This window comes from Mustela erminea, chromosome 15 (genome assembly GCF_009829155.1).
Source record: "Mustela erminea isolate mMusErm1 chromosome 15, mMusErm1.Pri, whole genome shotgun sequence".
NCBI classification, from domain to species: domain Eukaryota; kingdom Metazoa; phylum Chordata; class Mammalia; order Carnivora; family Mustelidae; genus Mustela; species Mustela erminea.
Genome location: NC_045628.1, coordinates 9,700,238 through 9,721,358, shown reverse-complemented (window position 1 = coordinate 9,721,358; position 21,121 = coordinate 9,700,238). Strand labels below are relative to the sequence as shown.

The window sequence follows — 21,121 nt, the reverse complement described above, 5'->3', positions numbered from 1 at the left end:
TCGTGGATCCTCCTGACATCTTACAAAAATATAAACGTGTGCTGCTATATTTTTCCAAGGAGAGATCTGAGGTCTACCAGCTAGAGTTCTTGTCTGAGGAAACAGAGACCACCTTCATTGACAGGGACGGAGGAGGATTTTATGCGAAAGGTTCAGGCACAGAGTGCAAGTGTGGACACCCAGTTCAGGCAGCGCCCCAGGGAGGCCAGGCCCTGCCAACAACACGCCCTGCCACCATTACTTAGTGCCGAGCTCCTCCACTCCTGGACACTCACCGCTGTGCTGTTGCTGGGGTGCTCCTGCCACAGACCCTGTGTCTTCACTTTCACCCTCAAGAAGCAAAACCCTGGCCAACAGTGTCTGCTGTGTCGCTCTTCTGTCCACCAGGACATAGGAAGAGGGAGTGTCACCGGGGATAGAGAGGGACTCTGCCTCCCCCTGAACTTGGGCCTGTCTCCAAGGGCAGAGAGAGGCTGGCCGAGGAGCAGCCAAAACCACACTGTCCGTTGTGGTGTCTCTCACCGGATTCTCAAAGGGACCGTGACCCCACCACTTCTGCCAGAAAAGATTATGAATCACTGCATTAGATTATCTTTAATTACAGCTCTGAAATTATATGATTCTAAATACTAATTTTCCTTTCTTCCATCATCTACCAACTTGGAATTTCTTTAACAAGATACAAATGGAGCACAGAATGACTAACAACATCGCAGGGTCAGCCCCGAAGCGTCTTATGATCATTTCAGTGGGTGTGTCATTACGACGGTTGGGCTAATGACAGAGAGTAACAGATGTCTCAGGGTAGTCACCCAGATGAATGTCTGCCAAGCCAGCGCCAGCTCCACAGGCAGAAGGAATTTTCTTTCTCATAGCCTCGTGGTGCTGCGTTGGGTATATTAAGATGCAGGCTGGCCTCATGGTTAAGTGCACAAACTTTAAGGTTAATGAGGATGGATATGAATTTTGAATCTATTCCTTATGAGCTAGTCTGCCATGGAAAGGAACTTGGCCTCCGTGTGTGTCTGTTTCCTGTTTAGTAAAATGGTAGTGATAGTGCTCGTCAGTGAGTGCAATGGTGAAAACAAAAGGATGGAATGGGGGAAATTATAGTGTTTGACACATAGTTACAGCCCAAGAAGTAATGATGACAGCCATAATGACAATAGTTAAGGAATTCCCAAACTAGGAGCCCAACTCGTTCCAAAAAAGGCTTATACTTTAAAATTTTGAGCCAAGAGCAATAAGGGTATTTAGGTCGTGCACTTTGGTAAGCATTCCATGGTAAAATGAGTTCTATAAATCGTAAAACTGGCGTCCATAAATAATAGCCATAAAACATTGCCTTGAAATGTACCTGTGAGCATTTTTTTTTCCTTACGTGGCCAGTAGACCCAAAATAAAAATATATAAGAACATTTTTTTAAATGACATTATACTAAATTATGTTTAAATATATACCATGTGGTATCATCGAGTGAAGTTAAATAGGAAATACCCAGAGGGATTCGTAACTGCATTAGTCTTCAAAAATGAATGAAGCGAGTGTCACTTCGCCCCTCGCCCCCACCCCCCCCCCCAACCCCCCCGGGCTTCCGTGGCTCTTGTTCTTGGGCGTCCGCTTACCAGAGTCCGGGAAGAAAAGTCATTCGCCGAACTATTGAACGGGCTTCACCGTGCGCGTGTGTGCCTGGAAAGCGGGGCTGATTCTAGGACGCTTCTAAGCCCTGCGCTCTCCCTGTTTTGCAGGTAAATGCGAGTGCGGCAAGTGCACCTGCTACCCTCCGGGGGACCGCAGGGTGTACGGGAAGACGTGCGAGTGTGACAACCGCCGCTGTGAAGGCCTGGACGGCGTCGTCTGTGGGGGTGAGCCCCTCACGCTCTCTGCCTCCTGCTGCCCGCCTGCGGCCAGGGTGGCCTGCTTTCTGCCTGCCTGCCTGCCTCTCTCCTTCCTTCCAACTCCAGAGCACCTGGGTGGCTCAACTGCGCGTCCGACTCTGGGTTTCAGCTCATGATCTCAAGGTCCTGAGATGAGTCCTTGCTGGGCTTTGCACTTGGGGACTCTGCTTGGGATTCTCTCTCTCTCTCTCTCTCTCTCTCTGCCCTTCCTCCTGCTCATACACACTCTCTCCCTCTCTCAAATAAATAAATAAGTAAATTTAAAAAAAAAAAAAAACTAAAAAGGAAACTCTGTTAAAAAGAAGGTAAACTTAAAGCAATATACAATTAGACCTAAAAGCATTATATAATGAGGTTTGCATGATCTGTATCTTCTTAGACGCTTGATTCCAGGCTCTGGGAAAATATACTGTATGCCGGCCACAGAAGGTCACTGAAATTACACTAGGTCTGTGAAGATGGTGACAGGTTTTGCTACAGCTGATCAGCTGAACATGTTTATTATTCTGTTAATAAAAACTGGTGGGGGGAGGAGGTATTACCTACCAAAATGAAAAAAAAAGGCAGTATGATTACACTCAAAGTTCACTTACAAAATCACACACACACACAAAACTCCATTTCCATGATGGCTCAGAGACCCAACAGGAGCTGAAGGACTGTAAAAACAAACAAACAAACAAACAAACTGCAGGGAGAGATTGAGACGGAAAGTGGTCAGGCCGCACAGAGTCCCGAGGCTGAATGGGACGTGTGTACCGAGCCCCGTCCAGGCAAGGGGTGGGCAGCCGCCACTCTCCTGTTTCAGTCTTTTGAGTCTTCCTTTGGCTGCGGGGAGGTGCGCAGACCGCAGCTCTGTGCGGCTCTCCGGGGCTGTCCTGTGAACTGGGTGCCCAAGCTTACTCAGTAACATACTCGGTGTCTCTTCAGATAATGATCATAATGTAATTGGGGGCTGTTATTGGGAAAAAATCAAAATGCGCCTCCACCTTAGGAAGGCGGGGACACCATCTGTCTCACACCCATGCATGTCTCTCTGTGCTCTCTCATTCCAACTATAAAACACTGGCCATTTGAGCAAACATACGTTTTTCTTTCCTTTCTCCGGAAGCCTAAGGAAAAGACCCCCCGCCTCCCTTTTTTAGAAAATAGGTCTTGTGTTGGCTGCCTGTCTCCCACAGCCCGAGAGACTGCTCCTGCTTTCTTCAGGTCACAGATGAACAGAGAATGAAGTTGGAGGCATTTAGGTCTCCAAACTGAAAACTGCAGACCGAGGATTTGAGCTGTCCTTCCGTTCACAGATCTTTCTCGGCACCACGGTTTTCCCCAGGGTGACATCAAAATGTTTTGACTTTTTGTCAATATTCTTTTTGGCTTGGATTCTTTTTTTGTTGTTGTTTTGTTTTGTTTTTGTTTTTGTTTTTAAAGATTTCATTTATTTATTTGAGAGAGAGACAGTGAGAGAGAGCATGAGAGGCGAGAAGGTCAGAGGGAGAAGCAGACTCCCCATGGAGCTGGGAGCCTGATGCGGGACTCGATCCCGGGACTCCAGGACCGTGACCTGAGCCGAAGGCAGTTACCCAACTAACTGAGCCACTCAGGCGCCCTTGGATTCTTTTGTTCAGTGGTATTTAGCGGAAATATCTGAGTAGATAATAGTCTCTCTCTATCTCTTTTGTTTATGTTCCTTTATGATTATGTTTACCAACTCATTTAATTCTTACAGTGATACTCAAAACCCACCTGGCATGTAGAACAAACTGCAGACCTGTCTTTGCTCTTATGAGCATCACCATGGCCCTCACAGGGAGTCCCTACCTCCCATGGGTCTCCTTGCCCATCTGCCTTGGTAACTTGGTTGAAAGGGCTGGTATTCTAGAAACCTGTTGCATCTGCAAACCCATTAAATTAGATAAACTCTTCCCCCAGTGAATGTCTCTCTCTCTCTCCAACTTCGGGGAGGAGTTCAACCATGACAACGTATCTGTCTAGCTCCATGCTAGAAGAGATCAAACATTGACTAGGTAAGCGAGAGACTATCTCACAAAGTAATCATTTTTTTAAAAAATTTTATCTATTTATTTGTCAGAGAGAGAGGGAGAGAGAGTGAACAAGCACAGGCAGACAGAGTGGCAGGCAGAGTCAGAGGGAGAAGCAGGCTCCCTGCCGAGCAAGGAGCCCGATGTGGGACTCGATCCCAGGCTGCTGGGATCATGACCTGAGCGGAAGGCAGCCGCCCAACCGAGTCACCCAGGCGTCCCTCATTTTTTTTTTTTTAAAGACTAATTCTTGACTCTGCTTGTCTACTCTGTATTTTGTCCATCTACTCAGAATTATTGCCCTAGGGGGAACTGATATCCACTAGTGAAGCTAATAAAAGACCAATGCATAAAGCAGAAAACCAGTTATTTGATATACAGTGAAAAATACAATTGTACCAGAAACGAGAACGCTTTGTAGAAAGAAACTCTGTGGGAAGTAAGACTCTGAGATAAGGATTTGAACGGACGTAACTTACTGGGAAGGTGAAGGAGATGTCAGTAGGAGAGTGGGCCCGCGGAGGCCTCAGTCACGTTTGTGTTATCAGCCCTGTTACGGCTATGGGCACCTGGACCTGGATCCCAGGACAGGAGGGGAAACTCTGGGAGCCCGGGGACAGCACACAATTCTTATTTATCCGTCACTCATTGGCTGAGGACGGCTTCTAGGAGGCATTAGCTCCCCTGCCATACCTAGCAGGCCTCAAGGGTACTCACGTGATCTCAGAGCAGCCTTCTCTGGCTGAGCAAGACCTTGGGGTAGAGCACTCCAGGTGGAACTAGGTGGAAGTCCCCAAAACAGTAAGGACAGTATTGGCACAATGTCATCTGCTGAAGGATTACAACTCTCATGCCCGCTGATCCGAGCATCTTCTCTGGATGGTGCAGCAGACACACCGGCACAGTCTTAATTCTTTAATATGATCTAGATTTTACCAACTGTCCAGTCCAACCTTTCCTTAGACAAGATGTAATACAGTAGATGACCCGAGAGCTGTAGACAGGCAGACAGGTCTAGGCTGTGGTCTTGCTTATAATTTGGTTATAATTCTCACTTACTCGTACAGTGAGAAATTAATTCTTAGGGGGTTGATCTTACTGAATAGAGATGGTATCATGGAACTTAATCAGAGGACAAAGGCCTTTTCAAGTTTGGGGAGAAAGTTGCTCTTGCTCCCGTGTTCTCCTTGGAGGCCCAGCCCCGCCAGCAGCAGACAGGTAGCAGCCAGATTTGCACAGCGTCTCTGACCACTGGAATCGGATGCATTCCCTCAGTTCTTTTTCTTAAATCTTAGCAACCAGCTCTAAGTAAACACCTATGCATTTACTTTCCTATTCTAAATTTTATTGAAAAGTTCTATTGACCAAGGTTTTCTGAATACTTTTCAAGTATGTAAAGGGGAAAAGTCTTGGAAATTTTTCTTAAAAAAAAAACAACTTACAATCTGCATAATTCCATTTTAATAGTTGAATAATGTCCTTGAGAGATTTGGGATTAGGATGATACTGGTATTTTAAGATTGTCTGTAGGTAACCATGGTTTGTTTCTCTAACCCCCTTCTGCTTCATCCAAGCTCCCTGAGCTGACCAGCCCAGGCGACAGGGCAGACCATTACATTCTGCCCCCTGTTCCTCACTAGGGCCAAGGCACGCGTCATTACAGATTCTAGTCAGTATTTTTTTGCTTTTCTTGTCATTTATTTGTGAATCTTCATTCCTGATGGTCATTCCTCTTGCTTGGGGAAGGATCGTTCCAGGAGGGAGAGGGAGAGATGTGCCCCCACCAGTGGCTTACGTATGTTTATCCTCGGTAACGTACAGCTCAGAAAGCTGCATAGAACTTGGAGTCCACACATGCTCTCTGATATGATTCCTCAACAAGACTCTCTCTTTTCTTCTTCCTCATGGTGATTATAGTTTATGAAGTTGCTGTGAACACCAAATTAGTGAATCATTATTTCTAAGAGAAATACAGGGCCATGTTCCTGCCTCTAATCAGAGGATTTTCATTAACAGATCAGTACATGCCCTCATATTATGTATGTTTCTGTCTAGAGTCACCTTGTGTCATGTTAACGTGGAACTCACGGCCAGTGGCCCTGTAACCCACACCGGAATGGAGATCATGTAGCAGATGATTTCTCTGTAAGGGACAAGCCGGCCTTTTTGCTCTTAGGTATGCAAGGCAGCACTTGGGCACTCTACTTAGGGGCCATCTCAAACACCAAAATCATCAGCAAAAAGCACAAAAGTGTGACAAGCAAAGACTAAACATACTGCAGAAAGGACGCTTGATTACAGTGTGAGAGCTGAATCAAGAAACTGGGGGGATCTTCTTTGACCTTAGCCGGGAGCGTGACCCGTTCAGCCTGCCTGCCCCAAGGACCTGGAAAACTTAAACGAATATTGATTTCAGGGAATACAAATACATTTTAGTGAGTAAGCAAATTCTCAAATACGGGATTAGCAAATAATGAGAATCAGATGTAGTTCATGTTCTCACTGGGAACATTCCCTCCCACCATAGTTTTGCACTTGGGCTCAACTAATAAAGGTCCTGTGATTTTAATTTGTGTCTTTTCTGAGCACTACTTCAAGGGAGGAATTACTCGAGCCTTGGTTCTTATAACCTTGAATTTCATCTATATCTCAGCTGTTCTCTGGAAAGAAAATGTAAGAGACATGCCATTAATTAACATGTTTGAATCTATAGTCACTTTAAGATTAAGGTATACAGCATGCTAAGCCAAATGATGAGATCACAAGTTCCTCCATGAAGCTTTCTGTAAATGTGCTTTAATACTTAGAAATACAAATGGCAATACAATACAGTAGTTAAGACTACAGTTGGGAGCCCCCCCCAACCCTGGCTCTGCCACTTACTAATAGTATTTGAGATAGTTTCCATAACCTCCATTTCTCACCTATAAAATGATAGTCATAATATACCTCTCTAATAGGGTGTTGTAAGAGTAGGTGAGTTAATGCATCTGAAGTACCCAGCATATAAGTATCGTGCACATATGATGTACATATGTGTGACACACACATATCTACACATGTAGATATTATTACTGGTATGTACACATACAAAGAGATTGACAGACATGACGAAGGCAGAATTTTGTGCTGTGGACTGCTGTAAACTCTATGGGATGTGTAACAGGGTTCCATGTTTGCTTATTAATTCCTTCTGTAACAACAGTTTATTCAAAGCTATGACTTTCTGGTATTCAGGTTTAGATGGAATGAGGTTTTCCCCTGTTCACTTTTTTTTTTTTAAAGACTTTATTTATTTATTTGACACAGAGAGAGAGAGCTCACAAGTAGGCAGAGAGGCAGACCGAGGGGAGGGGGGCAGGCTCCCCACTGAGCAGAAAGCCCGATGTGGGGCTCGATCACCGGACCCTGAGATCATGACCTGAGCCGAATGCAGAGGCTTTAACCCACTGAGCCACCCAGGCTCCCTTCCTGTTCACTCTTTGCGTAAAGCAGACTTTCTCCTCAGGCCTGACAGTGAGCTACTGAAACCAAGTGGCCACTGTGCGTCTCAGAAGTGTTTTTGGTGGTTCTTACTCAGCAGTGCACTTTCTCTGGGGGATCTTCTCGTAGATTTTCCCCAAGCATGGGAGAGCACAGTGAAGAAGACACACCAGCCAGGGGGGTTTCCCCAAGCCACGGTATGCATTGCCAACGTTTCTGTATTTCTGTGTATCTAAAATTATCTATTATCATAAGAAAAACCCCTCTTCTTACTTAGTAACACCTTACCATAGCACGTAATAATAATTTAATCAACAAATCCTCATTGCACATTTATTCCATGTAAAGCCCTGCCGGGACTCTCAGTATTTTTCATCTCCTTGATGCCATTCTCTCTGACCTGTGTTCTCACAGCGTTCCTCTTGGTTCAAGGTTAAACCCGTGGAAGCTGCCCTACCTTCCAGCCATTCCACATCACTGACTCCCTCGGAGGTTACTGATAAACCCTCTTTGCCCAAATCCTGGGTGATTTTCAGTACTCATTCCAAATGACCAGAAGAAAACACAGGCGCTGTTATTACTCCGAAACCCCCGGGAAACGGTCTCGCCTCCGCGTCTCAGAAACGCCGGTCCCACCTGTTCCTCTCCCGCTTCTCTTCTAACCACTTCATTTCTTTCCCTTGTTCCCCTTCCTAAGCCCACCCGTAACTCTTCGTATTTCCCTTGACATGGCTTCTGGGTGTCTTCCTGCTGTCGCTGTCCTCGTGCCGTACGAGCCTCTCCCCCCTTTGTCTTCAGGTCAGTCTCTCAAGATGATTTCTTAGCTCCGTTCTCCCGAGTTCTAGACTCTCTCTTTTTTTTTTTTTTTTCAAATTCGAATTAAATATCTTCATTGGGAAATTCTTGCAGCTTCTATGTGGTTGAATCTGAAGTTATCATTTATTTCTTCATTAATTCAGCAAGTGTTTATGGAGCCTGTACTCTTTGCTGGCCCTGGAGATTCAGCGGGGAATCTGTCGGAGCTTACAGTCATGGGCGAAGGGCAGATGTTGACAAAGGAATGACATTGAGCCAGATGTGCCGAAAGCAGAGCCACTCGTTCAGTGGGAGCATACGTGATCAGGGGATTTAACCCAGACTCTAATTCTCCATATCTGGGTAACGCTAGATGGTGCATAGTATGCGCTTTGCACATATTCATCAGCTGAACACGATGCCCTCCATACTTGGTGGTAACGGGATGGGCAGAACTCCGCTGGGTGCAGCGGTGGGTGTGACACCGCAGTCACGGAGAACAGTGTGTACCAGGCATCTGCGGGAAAGCCAGAGTGACATATTGCAAGAACATTTGAGAACCAGAAACCCTGGACGGTTGGGGATTGGAAAACAAACAGGAGAAGGGTGTGACATGTTTTAAAAACCATGTTGGTCACTTGAGGTTTTACTCAGAGGATGATCGGAAGCCGCAGAAGGGGTTTACACAAGGCAATATGATCCCTATGTTGAAAATGCACCTCTGCCTGTGGGGTGAAGTAGGCATTGGAGGAGTGTGTTGGTGAGGCTGGTGGGTGAATATGGATGTTAGGAGAGCAGTTCTGGTGAGAGGTGAAGATTGTTCAGCTAGGTAGAGGACAGGACAGATGGAAAACTTGGATGTGTTGGTGATGGGATTACCAACAATACAGGCAACAGGCTAGCAAAACCCTTACCTTACTGAAAGAGATTGTGACCCTCTGTTAATCTCCTAGCTCTGGTTCCCTGGGAACAGATGAAGACAGTATACGCCGACGTTACCGGACAACATTGCTCCTGGTAATCGTGATCTGTGGTTGATAAATTTCAACTAGATTGGGAGGGAGTATGGCTGAACTATAAATGTGTGATGGGGGTGCCGTGCCCCGGTGGGGTTTCTGGGAACTCTGCTTAGGGAATCATTAGGAGAGATTTGGGCTCCTTTGGGGCATAAGTCTTCCTATAGGTTAGGGAAGCCTCAACACCTGTGCCATATGGATCCCATCGCCGGGCATCTGGGCTGTGTTATCAGAAGAGAAGGTAATTCCCATACCACTGTATTGAGCTGTCATCCTCATAAGCGGCTGCAAGGCCTTGCGTGGGGAGAAACGCCTGGTGCCGTCCTCCGGCCGGGATGTGGTTCCAGCCTCTTTTCCTTCCAGGGAGACTAGGGCCAAATGTCAGCCAGAAGGCTTAGCGGAGTCCTCACTACCCCAGGAGTATGAGCAGCATTTGCAGAAATCCGTGATGAAGGCATGAGAGAAGGACCGGGTAGGATCCAGGATGAGTCCCAAGTCAGTTTCTGATCTGAGTATTTGGATGGAGGAGACCGTACTTTGTGGTGCCAATTGTCTCCATATTTTTTAAAAATGATTTCTTCATAGAAGACCATGGAGATGGAGAAATTTAGATGTGCTATGATTTTGTCCCCCTTACCCGGCATTGTATTCCTTACACTTCTCCTTGAACACCTCACCATTTTTCCATCCTTCTACGCGTCCTCCAAATTATCTCCTTTAGGCAGCCTTTCTGGAATCCTTCTATACTTCCTCCATACTGCAATACCTTCATCATAATATCTCCCCATTTCGCTGGGTTCTTCTATGTCTCTCCTCTTCAGATCTATACCCTTCTCGTGGGCACAGTAAGAGCCTCCCCTTCCCCCATTATTGTGTCCTCAAACTTAGGTTAAGGATTGATCCCAAGAAGTTTTTTTTTCTTTGAATAAATTGAAAATTAACAAGGCCACAAATAAGGGGAGAGAGGGACAGAGGAAAAAAAGAGAGAGACAGAGATCCTAGTTTGGAATCAGAGAATTCTTCAGGTGGGAATGAGCATTTGACCTGAATCTTGAACAGCTAATATTTAGCTGTGTGGAGCTTGGGTGTGAAGATCATTTTGGGTCTGGGAGGGCTAAGCAAAGGCACAGAGATGAAAAAATATTGGCTGTGTTGAAGGAATGCATTTGTTTCGTTTTCTTACATCAGAGTTCTTTCTCAGCTGCTCTTGAATCCATCCTTGGGCCTTTTTTTTACACTATTCATTTATCATTTATAATGTACATTATTTCACGTCACCTATTTTATTTTGCTCATCTTTAGAGTTTGGGCATTATAAAATATTTTACATTTTTTATTTTTTTAACATTAAACAACTAAAAATTAATGAAAAATACAAAGGACAAAATAAAAATTCCTCATAACTCTATCATTCAAAAATAATGTCTGATGATACTTTGTTGTATTCTTTCCTATATTTTTTGAGGGATAGGACTTTTTAAAAAATCTTGGTTTATGAATCTTCTGTGGGTATTTTGATATTTTTCTAGAGGAAGTCCACATTCTATGGTGTGTGTGGGTGTGGGTGTGGGTGCACTCTGCTGTATTCCTTCAGAAAAGACTTAAGTGAGTAGAAGTCATTTTTTTAATAAGCTGAGTGAGCAGAGCCGTACAGCAAGATGAATGGGAAGCTACTGTTCGGACAGACCAGGGTTTGGATTCTGGCTCCATTTCCTACTAGCTGTAGTAACTTTCACAGGTTCTTTGGTCTCTGCCTTGATACACCCATATGTGTGGAAAGGATATAACACCCACCAGTTTTCTTTATGGTGAGAAGGAGACATAAGGAATGCAACATGCCTGTGACTGCCAGCCAAGTAGGCATCCATGCACGTCTTCTGCATGTAACGGGAACCAAAAGATTGAAATGTCCGTCTTCGGAAGAGGACAAAACAATGCATCTGTCTTGGATATCTTAAAGCATTAGCTGTGGGGTGTTAAGAAAAAGTTGGTGTCATATGAATCATCAGTTCTGTGTCTAGGAGGAATGGCAGCTCTTTGTAGAAAGCATGTATTGCTCCCCTCACGTGGCAGCCAGGGGTTAACAAATCTTCCTAGTGTGAGTGAGTGAAACTCCTGTCCTCCACCTGGCATGGCTTTGGAGGCGAACAAGACTGAGAGTCACTCACGTACGTCATTTTCTCTGTTTACCACCAGACACAGGACCATAGTTTGCGTGGTCTTTCACCTGGAGAGATGAGCCAGCGTGTGGCCAGAGAGCCGTGCAGGGCTTGCCTGAGTATTTCAGCAAACAAGGACTGAGTGAAAGCAAACGCATCCATAAGCCTACCAAATGAGCAGGCACATGAGAAATAATAACTAGCCCTACTTATCTCCTCCTAAGAGTAACGCTGAAGATGATTTACCATTTCTGGTGGGTGGGGGTAACTTGGTAATTGTACCTCAAGGTGAGTGTAAGTAATTACATAATTCTAGGCAGTTCGGGTTTGATTACACCAAAATTACATCCTGAAAATGAGTCATGAAAATGACTGGCAAACAGAAAATCGGTATGAGGTTAGACCCTTCTTACTTTAATTAAGTTATTGGTGAGTCACGTGCAATGATCGTAGACCACATGCAGACCTTCTCAAGACATCTTTATTAACAATGAAAACTGTATGTGATCTGTAAGTGCGTGGATTTTTTTAATGAAATAAGTCACTACTGAAAAAAAACATGTTCTGTCCAGAGGGATAATCCTAAGAATCACTCACTTTTTAGTGGTACACAATTTTAAGTGTGTACACAGTTTTAATTTAATTTCATGAAGAAAATATATCCACATGTTGGCTCGTGTGTGTTTAATTGTTTTAGGCAAATAGAAACTTAACCAGAGACCTCCCTCCTGCCCTCCATTTACCCAGGACAGGAATAAGAAATGGCCGGCTTATTGCTGTTCTTCTTCCCTCTGTGTTCCTGGAATAGCTGCTGCCCATGGGTCCAATTGAAGAAACAAGAAAGGATAATGAAGAGCCACCTCTTAATTACACAATCAGCTCACATTTCTTCTGGGAGTTCTTTAGTTCATAGCTGCAAATTGAAGGAGCACATGCAGCCTGAGGATATGAGGATAGTGACCCCCAGGTGTTGCTGGATTGCTGACCTTGACAAAGGTCTCCAACCACGGACTCAAGCCAAGCCTCTCTTAACTTGGGTAGCAAGGGAATTGTCTCCAGATGACATCACAGTCCTCTTTTCTGAGTTCCTAAGCGTACCAGTCAAAACTGCAGGTAAATCACAGAAATGTATCTGCAGGTTGTCACTCCAGGGATGGATGGTGAGGGGTCTACCCGAGAGCCATCAATGTCCCGTACACCTCTGTCTTCACTTCCGACCTTCCAGCATGACTTTTACTGTCATGTTCCTAGAAAGCCTCCAGTATATCCATCTTTTAGGGAAGAAAAAGGGGAGAGAAAAGGGCAAAGGGCAAACAGCAAAGGACACATGCTGGCCGAGTCTGTCTCATTTTCTTCGGACGATAGTAGCTTTCCTGGAAACCTCACCCAAAAGATTTTCTCTTGTATCTCATTTGTTAGAGCTGTGTCTTAGATCCAAAGGAGCCTGGGTTTTCAAACATTTTCAGATGGGCATATTATCACCTCCCTGAAAAAAAAAAAAAAATGAGTGCCCCCCCCATATTAACAAGGGAAAAAGAATATTGGGTAGGCAATATGTAGTGTCTGAGACAATTAGATCCATTCATAGGTCAGTTTCCTAATTGAGAAACATCATTGCAGTGTTTTAAAGAAATGTGTCTCAGAACCAGTGAATTGCATGGGAAATGGTCTTTGTCTAGAGCAGCCGTGTCCAACAGAATTTTCAAAGATAACAGGAAGGTATCTGCTTCATTTTACTCAGGAGCCACCGACTCCATAGAGCTTTCAGGCACTTGGTATGTGACGGGGGCACCTGAGACACTGCACTTAAAATCTTACATAATTCTAATACATTCAAATAATCATGTGTGACTAATGACTAATACATTGGGCAACACAGGTCTGGAGCATCCTTCGTGAATATTTTGGTGTGGGGGAAGGGAAGCAAATAGGAAGAAAGAGTGAGGACGGGGGTACCAGACGCGCGGAGCTAAGTATCTGGGAGAGGTGAGTGGCTGTGGAAGTGAAAATCAAATGGAAAATTACTCACCGGTGAGACGACTTGGAAGTCAGGTGAAGGCCGATTTAGTGTACTTCAGATGGCTCATTAGGCTGGCTCTTTCTCAGGTTCACTCTAGAATAATCTGTTTACACTTATTATACGAAGATAGCTTATCGCTATGGTTTCTGCCTCCCCGCAGACACGTTGTTCTTACTGAATGGTACACATGCATTAGGCTGCAATAAGTCTGCCACCCCTGGGTGTTTCATTCATAGACCTCAGTGACAGAGTTGGTCTGGCAAAAGCTGAGTGAAACTACTCTTTTTTTTTTTTTTTTTAAGATTTTATTTATTTATTTGCCAGAGAGCACAAGTAGGGGGAGTGGCAGGCAGAGGGAGAAGCAGGCTCCCCACTGAGCAAGGAGCCCAATGCAGAACTCAATCCCAGGACGCTGGGGTCATGATCTGATCCAAAGGCAGATGCTTAAGGGACTGAGCCACCCAGGTATCCCTAACTGAAAGTACTCTTATGCTCTTATGTTGGTTTTTTGTTTTTTGGTTTATTGTTTGTTTGTTTGTTTGTTTTTTGCTTTTTAACCGATTTTCAGGAACATTCTACTCAGTAGGCCACCTTTATGAAATAACCTCCCTTGTCATTTTATAAAATTGTTTCATTCTTTACTACATGTTCCTACCTGTCCATCTTCTTCTCTTCTACCTGAGCCCTAAATACTGGAGTTCCCCAAGATTTATTTCTCCCTAGGTGGGCTCATTCACTCCCAAATATTCCAAATGCTATCTATTTTTGGAAATTCCAGCATATATAATCTAGCCCTAACCTGTGAGCACCAGACTTGTGACACTTGCTTACATGACCTATTTACTTGGTTGTCTTTAAAAAAAATAAAAAATAAAAAAAATTTTATTTATTTATTTGAGAGCAAGACACAGCGAGAGAGGGAACCCAAGCAGGGGGAGTGGGAGCGGGAGAAGCAGGCTTCCCACTGAGCAGAGAGCCGCATGTGGAGCTTGATCCCAGAATCCTGGGATCTTGACCTGAACCAAAGACAGATGCTTAATGACTGAGCCACCGTGGTCCCCTCTACTTCATAGTCTTAAGAGCATCTCAGACACATGAGCTTCAAAGCAGAGCTGATTTTCTCCTCTCAACCGTGTCCTTCTGCAGCTTCCGTATCTAACAAACAGATCATTATTTATATTTTCCTAGCTAGGAAACTAGTCCTTGCTCACTCATCACGTCCAATCCAAGGCCAAGCCCTATAGGAGCCACCCCCTCTGTCAACTCTCCTCATCTGGGCCTCCACCTCTGTCACCTTCCACTTGGACAACTGCAACTCTGTCACTTTCCCCATACTCAGTGCCTCCCAACACACCTTAATCTCTCCCACCCAGCTGCTAAGCTGAATTGCAAATTGTAAATCATATCATATCACTCGGTTGCATAACACCCTCTACGATTTCCCATTCTTCCTGGAATAAAATTGAAACTCCTTACCAAGAACAGACAATTTCCTATGTTCTCATTCCTAAATATTTCTCTGGCTTTGTTATTTATTCCATTTTTTCTTACTCAATTTTCTTTGAACACAGTGACCTTTTTTCACTGCCTGTGAGATGCCAAGCTCTTTCTTATTCCAGGAACTTTTCATTAGCTTTCCTAGAACATTGGCTATCTTGGCTTCTTATCCCTTGAGTGTCACAGAGCTCTTCTCTGACTACTCCAGTTAACATTGTTCTCATTATCAAATATACTAGCGCCCTCTTTAGCTCTCCCACAGCTCAAGTGTATTTGTGTCCTTGTTTTGCACCTTCGTGGACTATAAGAACCATGACAGTAGAGCTAATACGATGCCTTGTGCACAATAGTTTCTCGAATGGATGCCTACGTTATTAAAATTTATTTTAAAAAGATTGTATCAAAAGATTTTTTAAAAATTTGAAGTAAAGAAGAGCCATGCCAATGGTAAAGAAAACCATTTAAATGCCAGTGCATTTTGACCATTGTCTGGGCTAGATGCCGACCTAATTTTGTGGAAGGACGTGATGAATGAGCTAATAAAGGTAAAACAATCTCCTAGTTCCATGAATATACATTTTATATTAAATTACTTGCTGTGAGGAGCCATTTAGTTATTCTCAATGATATCTTAAGTTAAAGGGAGAATGGCTTTCACTGCAATAGAGATTAAATGATTCCAATTATGTCAAATTGATGGAAATTCTCACTAGCCCAGGGTCAGTAAGACCCATTTGGAAAGTCCTGAGCTGGATGCCACCGATGCACAGAAGCTCATTCTTATTTTTTGTATCCCAGATTATCAGCCTCCAAAGATGGACGGTTTTTTTTTTTTTAGCATCTTAAATCACTTTAAGTGGACTTTTGCTTTATTGGGAAAGTAAAGATGTAGTCACTTTAATAACTATTTTTTGTGTAGGTAGCTCTTAGGGGTCCCTGATGCTCTAAGTTCCTTCCACCCTACCGAACACAAAAATAAAACAGAGCCATCCAGGAACTGTCCGTTGCCCTTCAGTGACGGTGAATTAACCAGAGGACCTATAAACGTGCCCTTGATTCAGCTTATGGTTCTCAGCTGGGATTTGTGGGTGAAAAATGAAAAGGAGGTTTTGTCAAAAAAGAAAAAGATTTCAGGGGCACCTCAGTGGCTCAGTTGGTTAAGCGGCTGCCTTTGGCTTAGGTCATGATCCCGGGGTCCTGGGATCAAACCCCACATCGGGCTCCCTGTCAGCTGGGAGCCTGCTGCTCCCTCTTCCTCTGTCTGCTGCTCCTCCTGCTTGTGCTCTCGCACTCTCTCTCTGTCAAATAAATAAATAAAATCTTAAAAAAAAAAAATCAATCTACAAGTTTTGTTTTTGTTTTTGTTTTGTTTTGTTTTGTTTGAGGATCCACTGTGTCTAAGGCGGTGTGCTGGGCACTCTGATTCCTACTCTCAGGGAATTCACCATCAAGTAATGGGTTTCTTTGATACATAACTAGATACCACAACGTGCAAGAAAAAGTTCCCAACAGAGGTGAAAAATAAGGTAGTATAGACACTCAGAGGAGAGGATGCACTTCACTTGGGGTTATTAGAAAAATCTTCACTAAAGTTTAGTCACTTTCCCCGAGATTTGAAAACTATTATGACCAGACTATGTAGGGTGGGGAGCGTGGATTTCTATCTCAGCGAGCTGGGGAAATGTACGCAGAACAAGGAATGGATCAGTTTAAGTCAAGAAGTATCTGAAAGGGGAGAAGAGAAGTGAGAGAGTGAGATTGGAAAAGTAGGGCAGGGGTGTATTTCAGCAGCCTAAATTGTAAGCAAAGCTATGTAGGGGAACTTCATCCCATAAGCATTGGGGGGCCTTACAGGGCTGGTAATCAGGGCTCTACGTGAGTGGAGTCATGCTATGGGAAATGGGGAGCACTGTTGGAGAAAGACCTGCTAGAAGGTCTCTCAGAAGTTCATGATGATGACACAGGTGGGCATTTTGGAGGAAGTTTCAATAGATTCTGGTAACTCTTTAGAAGAGGGATATAAGAGATTCAAGTGTGATTCAGGTGGTTTGAGCTGGATTGCTGGAAGGCTAGTTGCACCATTAAAAGAAATGGACCCAGGGAAGAGCAGCTGTGGGAAGGACAGCCGCAGATGCGGGTCCAGAAGAGCCAGTTTGGATGCTAGTAGGATACAGAGTGTGCAGTCACGGGAGTGGACGTTAGGAGAAATTTAGAGGTGGGTGATACAGTACCATGATCATTGCCGTTACCTGAAAGCCTGTGATTTATGAAGTTTTCAAAAGAGAGATTATGGAGAGATAAAAGAAGATCAAGAATAGACAATCAGGGGACACTCACATTAATAGGATCAGGGGAAAAAAAAGACAGAAAACTAGACACAGGAGAAGTGTTGGAAGGAGGAGCATCCCAGGTCACAAAGACCATTCTAGGAGCAACTTCTCAAGAAGAAAGTGCCCATGAATGCCCACTGTATACCTTTAAATTATGCATCGTTTAAAGCTACCTATCATGGCTGCGATGCTGGATTTCCTGTCCCCTGGTGCCCAGCAAACTGCTCTGCTCATCGTCAATAAAATTTTACCCAACAAATAGTTTTTTGGTTGTTCTGCTTGAAGAGATCTGGTTGTCAGGTAATGCATATATAGGTAAAAGAAGGAAGCATTGGTTGAAAATAAGAAATTAAAGCAGAAGATGAGACAATGTAATGGGATGTTGGTGTGAAGCAATTAGATGGACTTTATGCTTGTGTGTGACTTTCTTAAATACGGTGTGATATATAGACCAAAAAACAGATATTCCCCAAGAGGAAGAACCAATAACAAAAACAAAAGGGGGAAAATAAAGTCAAAGATATGCATCTAAGTCTTATGCTCTTGTTAACATCTGTACACCAAATCGACCTAATTACATCTGCTCTTATTAAGGGAAGAGTACACAGATAAAGTAACAATGCCATTCCTATGGAAGTTAGCCTTTTGTTTTTTATTAGTAAACAATAGGAGGGCAATCAATGAATTCAGCAAGCCACAGGAACGTGACTAGCCTTGCAAGTTGGTCTGGATGTCGCGGGTGTGTGCCACCAGGAAGTGCGCTAAGACTTCGTGCTGATAAAAATGCAAATGAGGGAGTGGCTTGTATCAGGGAAGGACGGTACAATTCCATTTTAACTTCTTTCAAGCTTCCTTTCTTTCTTAGACCATCTCCTGTGCTATGTTCAAATGTCGCATGTTAATCTGGAACTCGATTGTGACGTTCTTTTAAACAATTACACGTCAAACTGACTCTGTAGGAAGGCATGTTTGCTGGATAGGAAATGGGGTCTTGTGGTTTAGGTATTTCTTTCCGAAGAACTGCGAGTCGGCTGGATATTTACCCGGCTTCCCTTCTCACCCCCTCCCTTACCCGCCGTGGTTGCTTCGCAGGTCACGGAACGTGTTCCTGCGGCCGCTGCGTGTGTGAGAGAGGCTGGTTCGGGACGCTCTGCCAGCACCCGCGCCAGTGCAACATGACGGAGGAGCAAAGCAAGAGCTTGTGTGAATCAGCAGATGGCATACTGTGCTCGGGGAAGGGTGAGTGTCTCTGCTGGAGCTTGGACCTGGTCCCCGTTCTGACACAGGGTTTGGGCGGCAGCGCGTCCCTTTGCAGGAGTGAGAACCACGCTGTCCTCTGCTTTACCAGACTTCGGACTCCAAAGCTAACCAACACGAAGCGGGGGGTAGGCGAGGGTCTAAGACGACGAAATGGGTAGGAAGGACTTCCTGCGAGAAGGTCCTGAGCCATCCCCGTGGCTGAGTGACGTGTAATTAATAATTGCATGAAAAAGAAAAGACAGCAAATACAATGGGCAGTGAATGGACACCCCCCCCCCCCGAAAGGCAGAGGGGTAATTGGTGAATTCACCTGTGAGAACAGCGCAGCCCAGAACTGCAGAAAAGTGATCGCAAGTTTCCGAACGGTCCGAATCTGGGTGATGTCGATGGGGGTGTGGGGGAGGAGAGCGGGGAAGGTGAGATTTTTGTTTCATAAAACATGGAAAGGAAGAGTCCATGGGTCTAAAAGTTTTGGCGTCATTTTCTTTGGCCTAAAAATCACCCATTTTCCAACCAAACACGTGTAATCTAATATATAATGAAAGTGAAGGCTGCAGTGTTTTTATAATTCACAAGTTCATTGACTAGAAGCCACCATCCCAATCAAGCATTTACTGCAGAAATAAATTCTAGAAGAATAGCAATCCTGCCCAGATAAAGCAGAACAGATTTTTCTCTTCTTTTTTTTCTGAGAAAGAACACTGACAGATTAAATTTCAGGCACCTTGATGTTTATGTTTCAGCGCGAATTCTTGAGGGACTTGAAAATCCTGTTCTCATGGTGCATATGGGCTCATCTAGGAGTCTGTCACGTTCCTCCCTGCTAGTGCCTAGGAAAGCACCAGGAAGGCTCTGGAAGCTCACCAGATTCTCGGTAACGTTCGGGAGCCGCCCTTCTTGAGACTAGCTGGTACAGAGTGTCCAGACCCTCTTCTTCAACACAGAGGCCTCCTTGCCCAACACTAGCCCCTCCCCTTTTCAGACAAGGCACAGCTGGAGGTGAAACTGCACTGTTTCCCCCAGGGAAGCCCAGTGAATGGCAGGGGAGGGAGGAAGGAGGCTTCAGGGGCTGTTCCTTTACCTACCGCCGAAGGCCTCCGCCATCGGGCTCAGAGAAGCTTTCTGGCTTAGCTGCAAAGATAAAATCCGGGGAATGCTGTGACCCCATGTGATGCCGGGAGGAAGGCAGAAAATTGAAACCTGCTCAATTTCAACAGACAACTGTGCTGGTGCTTGGTTTCCAGGAATGCTGGGTTTGAGACTCTGTGTTTCCAGGGCTCTACCGGGGGTGGCAGGTGGGGGGGTGACGGTAGCCGGCAGGTGGCGATCAGCTGAGTTTCAAGCAATCACTTTGTTCCCTGCCTGTTCTCTTACTCCGTTCGCTCTCACTCCAACTCCCAGATGAATCTAGCAGCAGTCTGTCCATCAGGGGCTCTCAGCGCCTGGAAACACTTGCTTTAGGTTCAAGCTCTGTTGGGAGAGCCTGAAATGGGGAAGGAACTGTGGAGGAGGAGATTAACAAAGGAAGAAGAAAAGAAGGTGGGAATGAATTATCCCTTCCAGGGGAAGCAGATGGTGGGGGGGGGACGTTATCAGATCAGAAGACAGCATCCTGCAAATAACCAAAGGGTGACAATGATTAGCCTTACCTGAATTAGAGTTCTTCTTTCTGAGTACAGCTCCAAAGGTAGAACCCTAAAGCTTAGATTTTTTTTTTTTAGTTGGTTTTCTGTAATGGCATCATTGTTAGAATAAGGATAGTAACTTTTCACAGAAACTCTACAGAAAATGAGGATTTTCTGTCACATTGAAACATTAGTGTGCTCTTAACATTAGTTTACTTTAAAAATCAGTCACTTTGGGCGTGCGCACATGCGTATGCATGTATTTACATTTACGAGAAGCCCTGAGGAATCCTTAACACAGTCCACGAGCAGGCTAAGTCGGGTCCAGCTGCATTTATAGGCAGAAAGACAAAGCCATGGTCAACCATACAGCAAACACCGATCTGTCTGTCGTTTCCTCCGCTGAATTACATACAAAGAGGAGTTGTTTCTTTTGAAGAAATGAACGTTCTTCTAAAAGCCACGACTTCCTGAGGAGAGTCTTTATTTTTCAGCATCGTAAATGCAGAAAATGCAAAAAGAATAGGTTGACTAAATATTGACCCAGAGGCATTTCCTCAAAACAAAATAGAACAAGGGATCTCTCTCGAGTTAATGCCTTTTCAAATTGTTTGCTTTGGGTGATGGAAATATATCCAGAGATCAATGAAGGGTTGAAAGTCTGCTTGTCTAAGACCTTTATCCTTCAGTGAGTAGAGAGTTTTAGAGTCATTAAACTCAGAAGAGAATGTGAAAGATGCCTGGAGGCTGCACTTTTTGATGCTGGTGTCATAGTGATGACGAGCCTTCCTACTGGTGGCAGCAGCTGGCTGGCTTTCTCTCCTGTTCTGGAGAGTTCCATGCTGGATTATACAGGAAGAAAGGGGCTAAAACCGAGATCATGAAACTATAGATACAGAAGAGAACGAGGGGCAGCCATTATCCCTGTCCCCATGGAAGGTGCCACTCCACCCTCACCCCAAGAACCACCGAAAAAGTAGTCCAAGAGTAGACTAACG

At 44.6% G+C, this 21,121-nt stretch overlaps 1 protein-coding gene across 1 annotated transcript in view; it reads left to right on the top strand.

Annotated features, from left to right (window-relative positions):
- The window catches only part of ITGBL1 (integrin subunit beta like 1), a 211,843-nt gene that overhangs the window by 183,405 nt on the left and 7,317 nt on the right, over nucleotides 1-21,121 (top strand). The window contains exons 8-9 of the mRNA XM_032315399.1: nucleotides 1,750-1,866; nucleotides 18,331-18,477. Coding sequence (XP_032171290.1) covers nucleotides 1,750-1,866; nucleotides 18,331-18,477 — 264 coding nt within the window. The remainder of the gene's footprint in view (nucleotides 1-1,749; nucleotides 1,867-18,330; nucleotides 18,478-21,121) is intronic.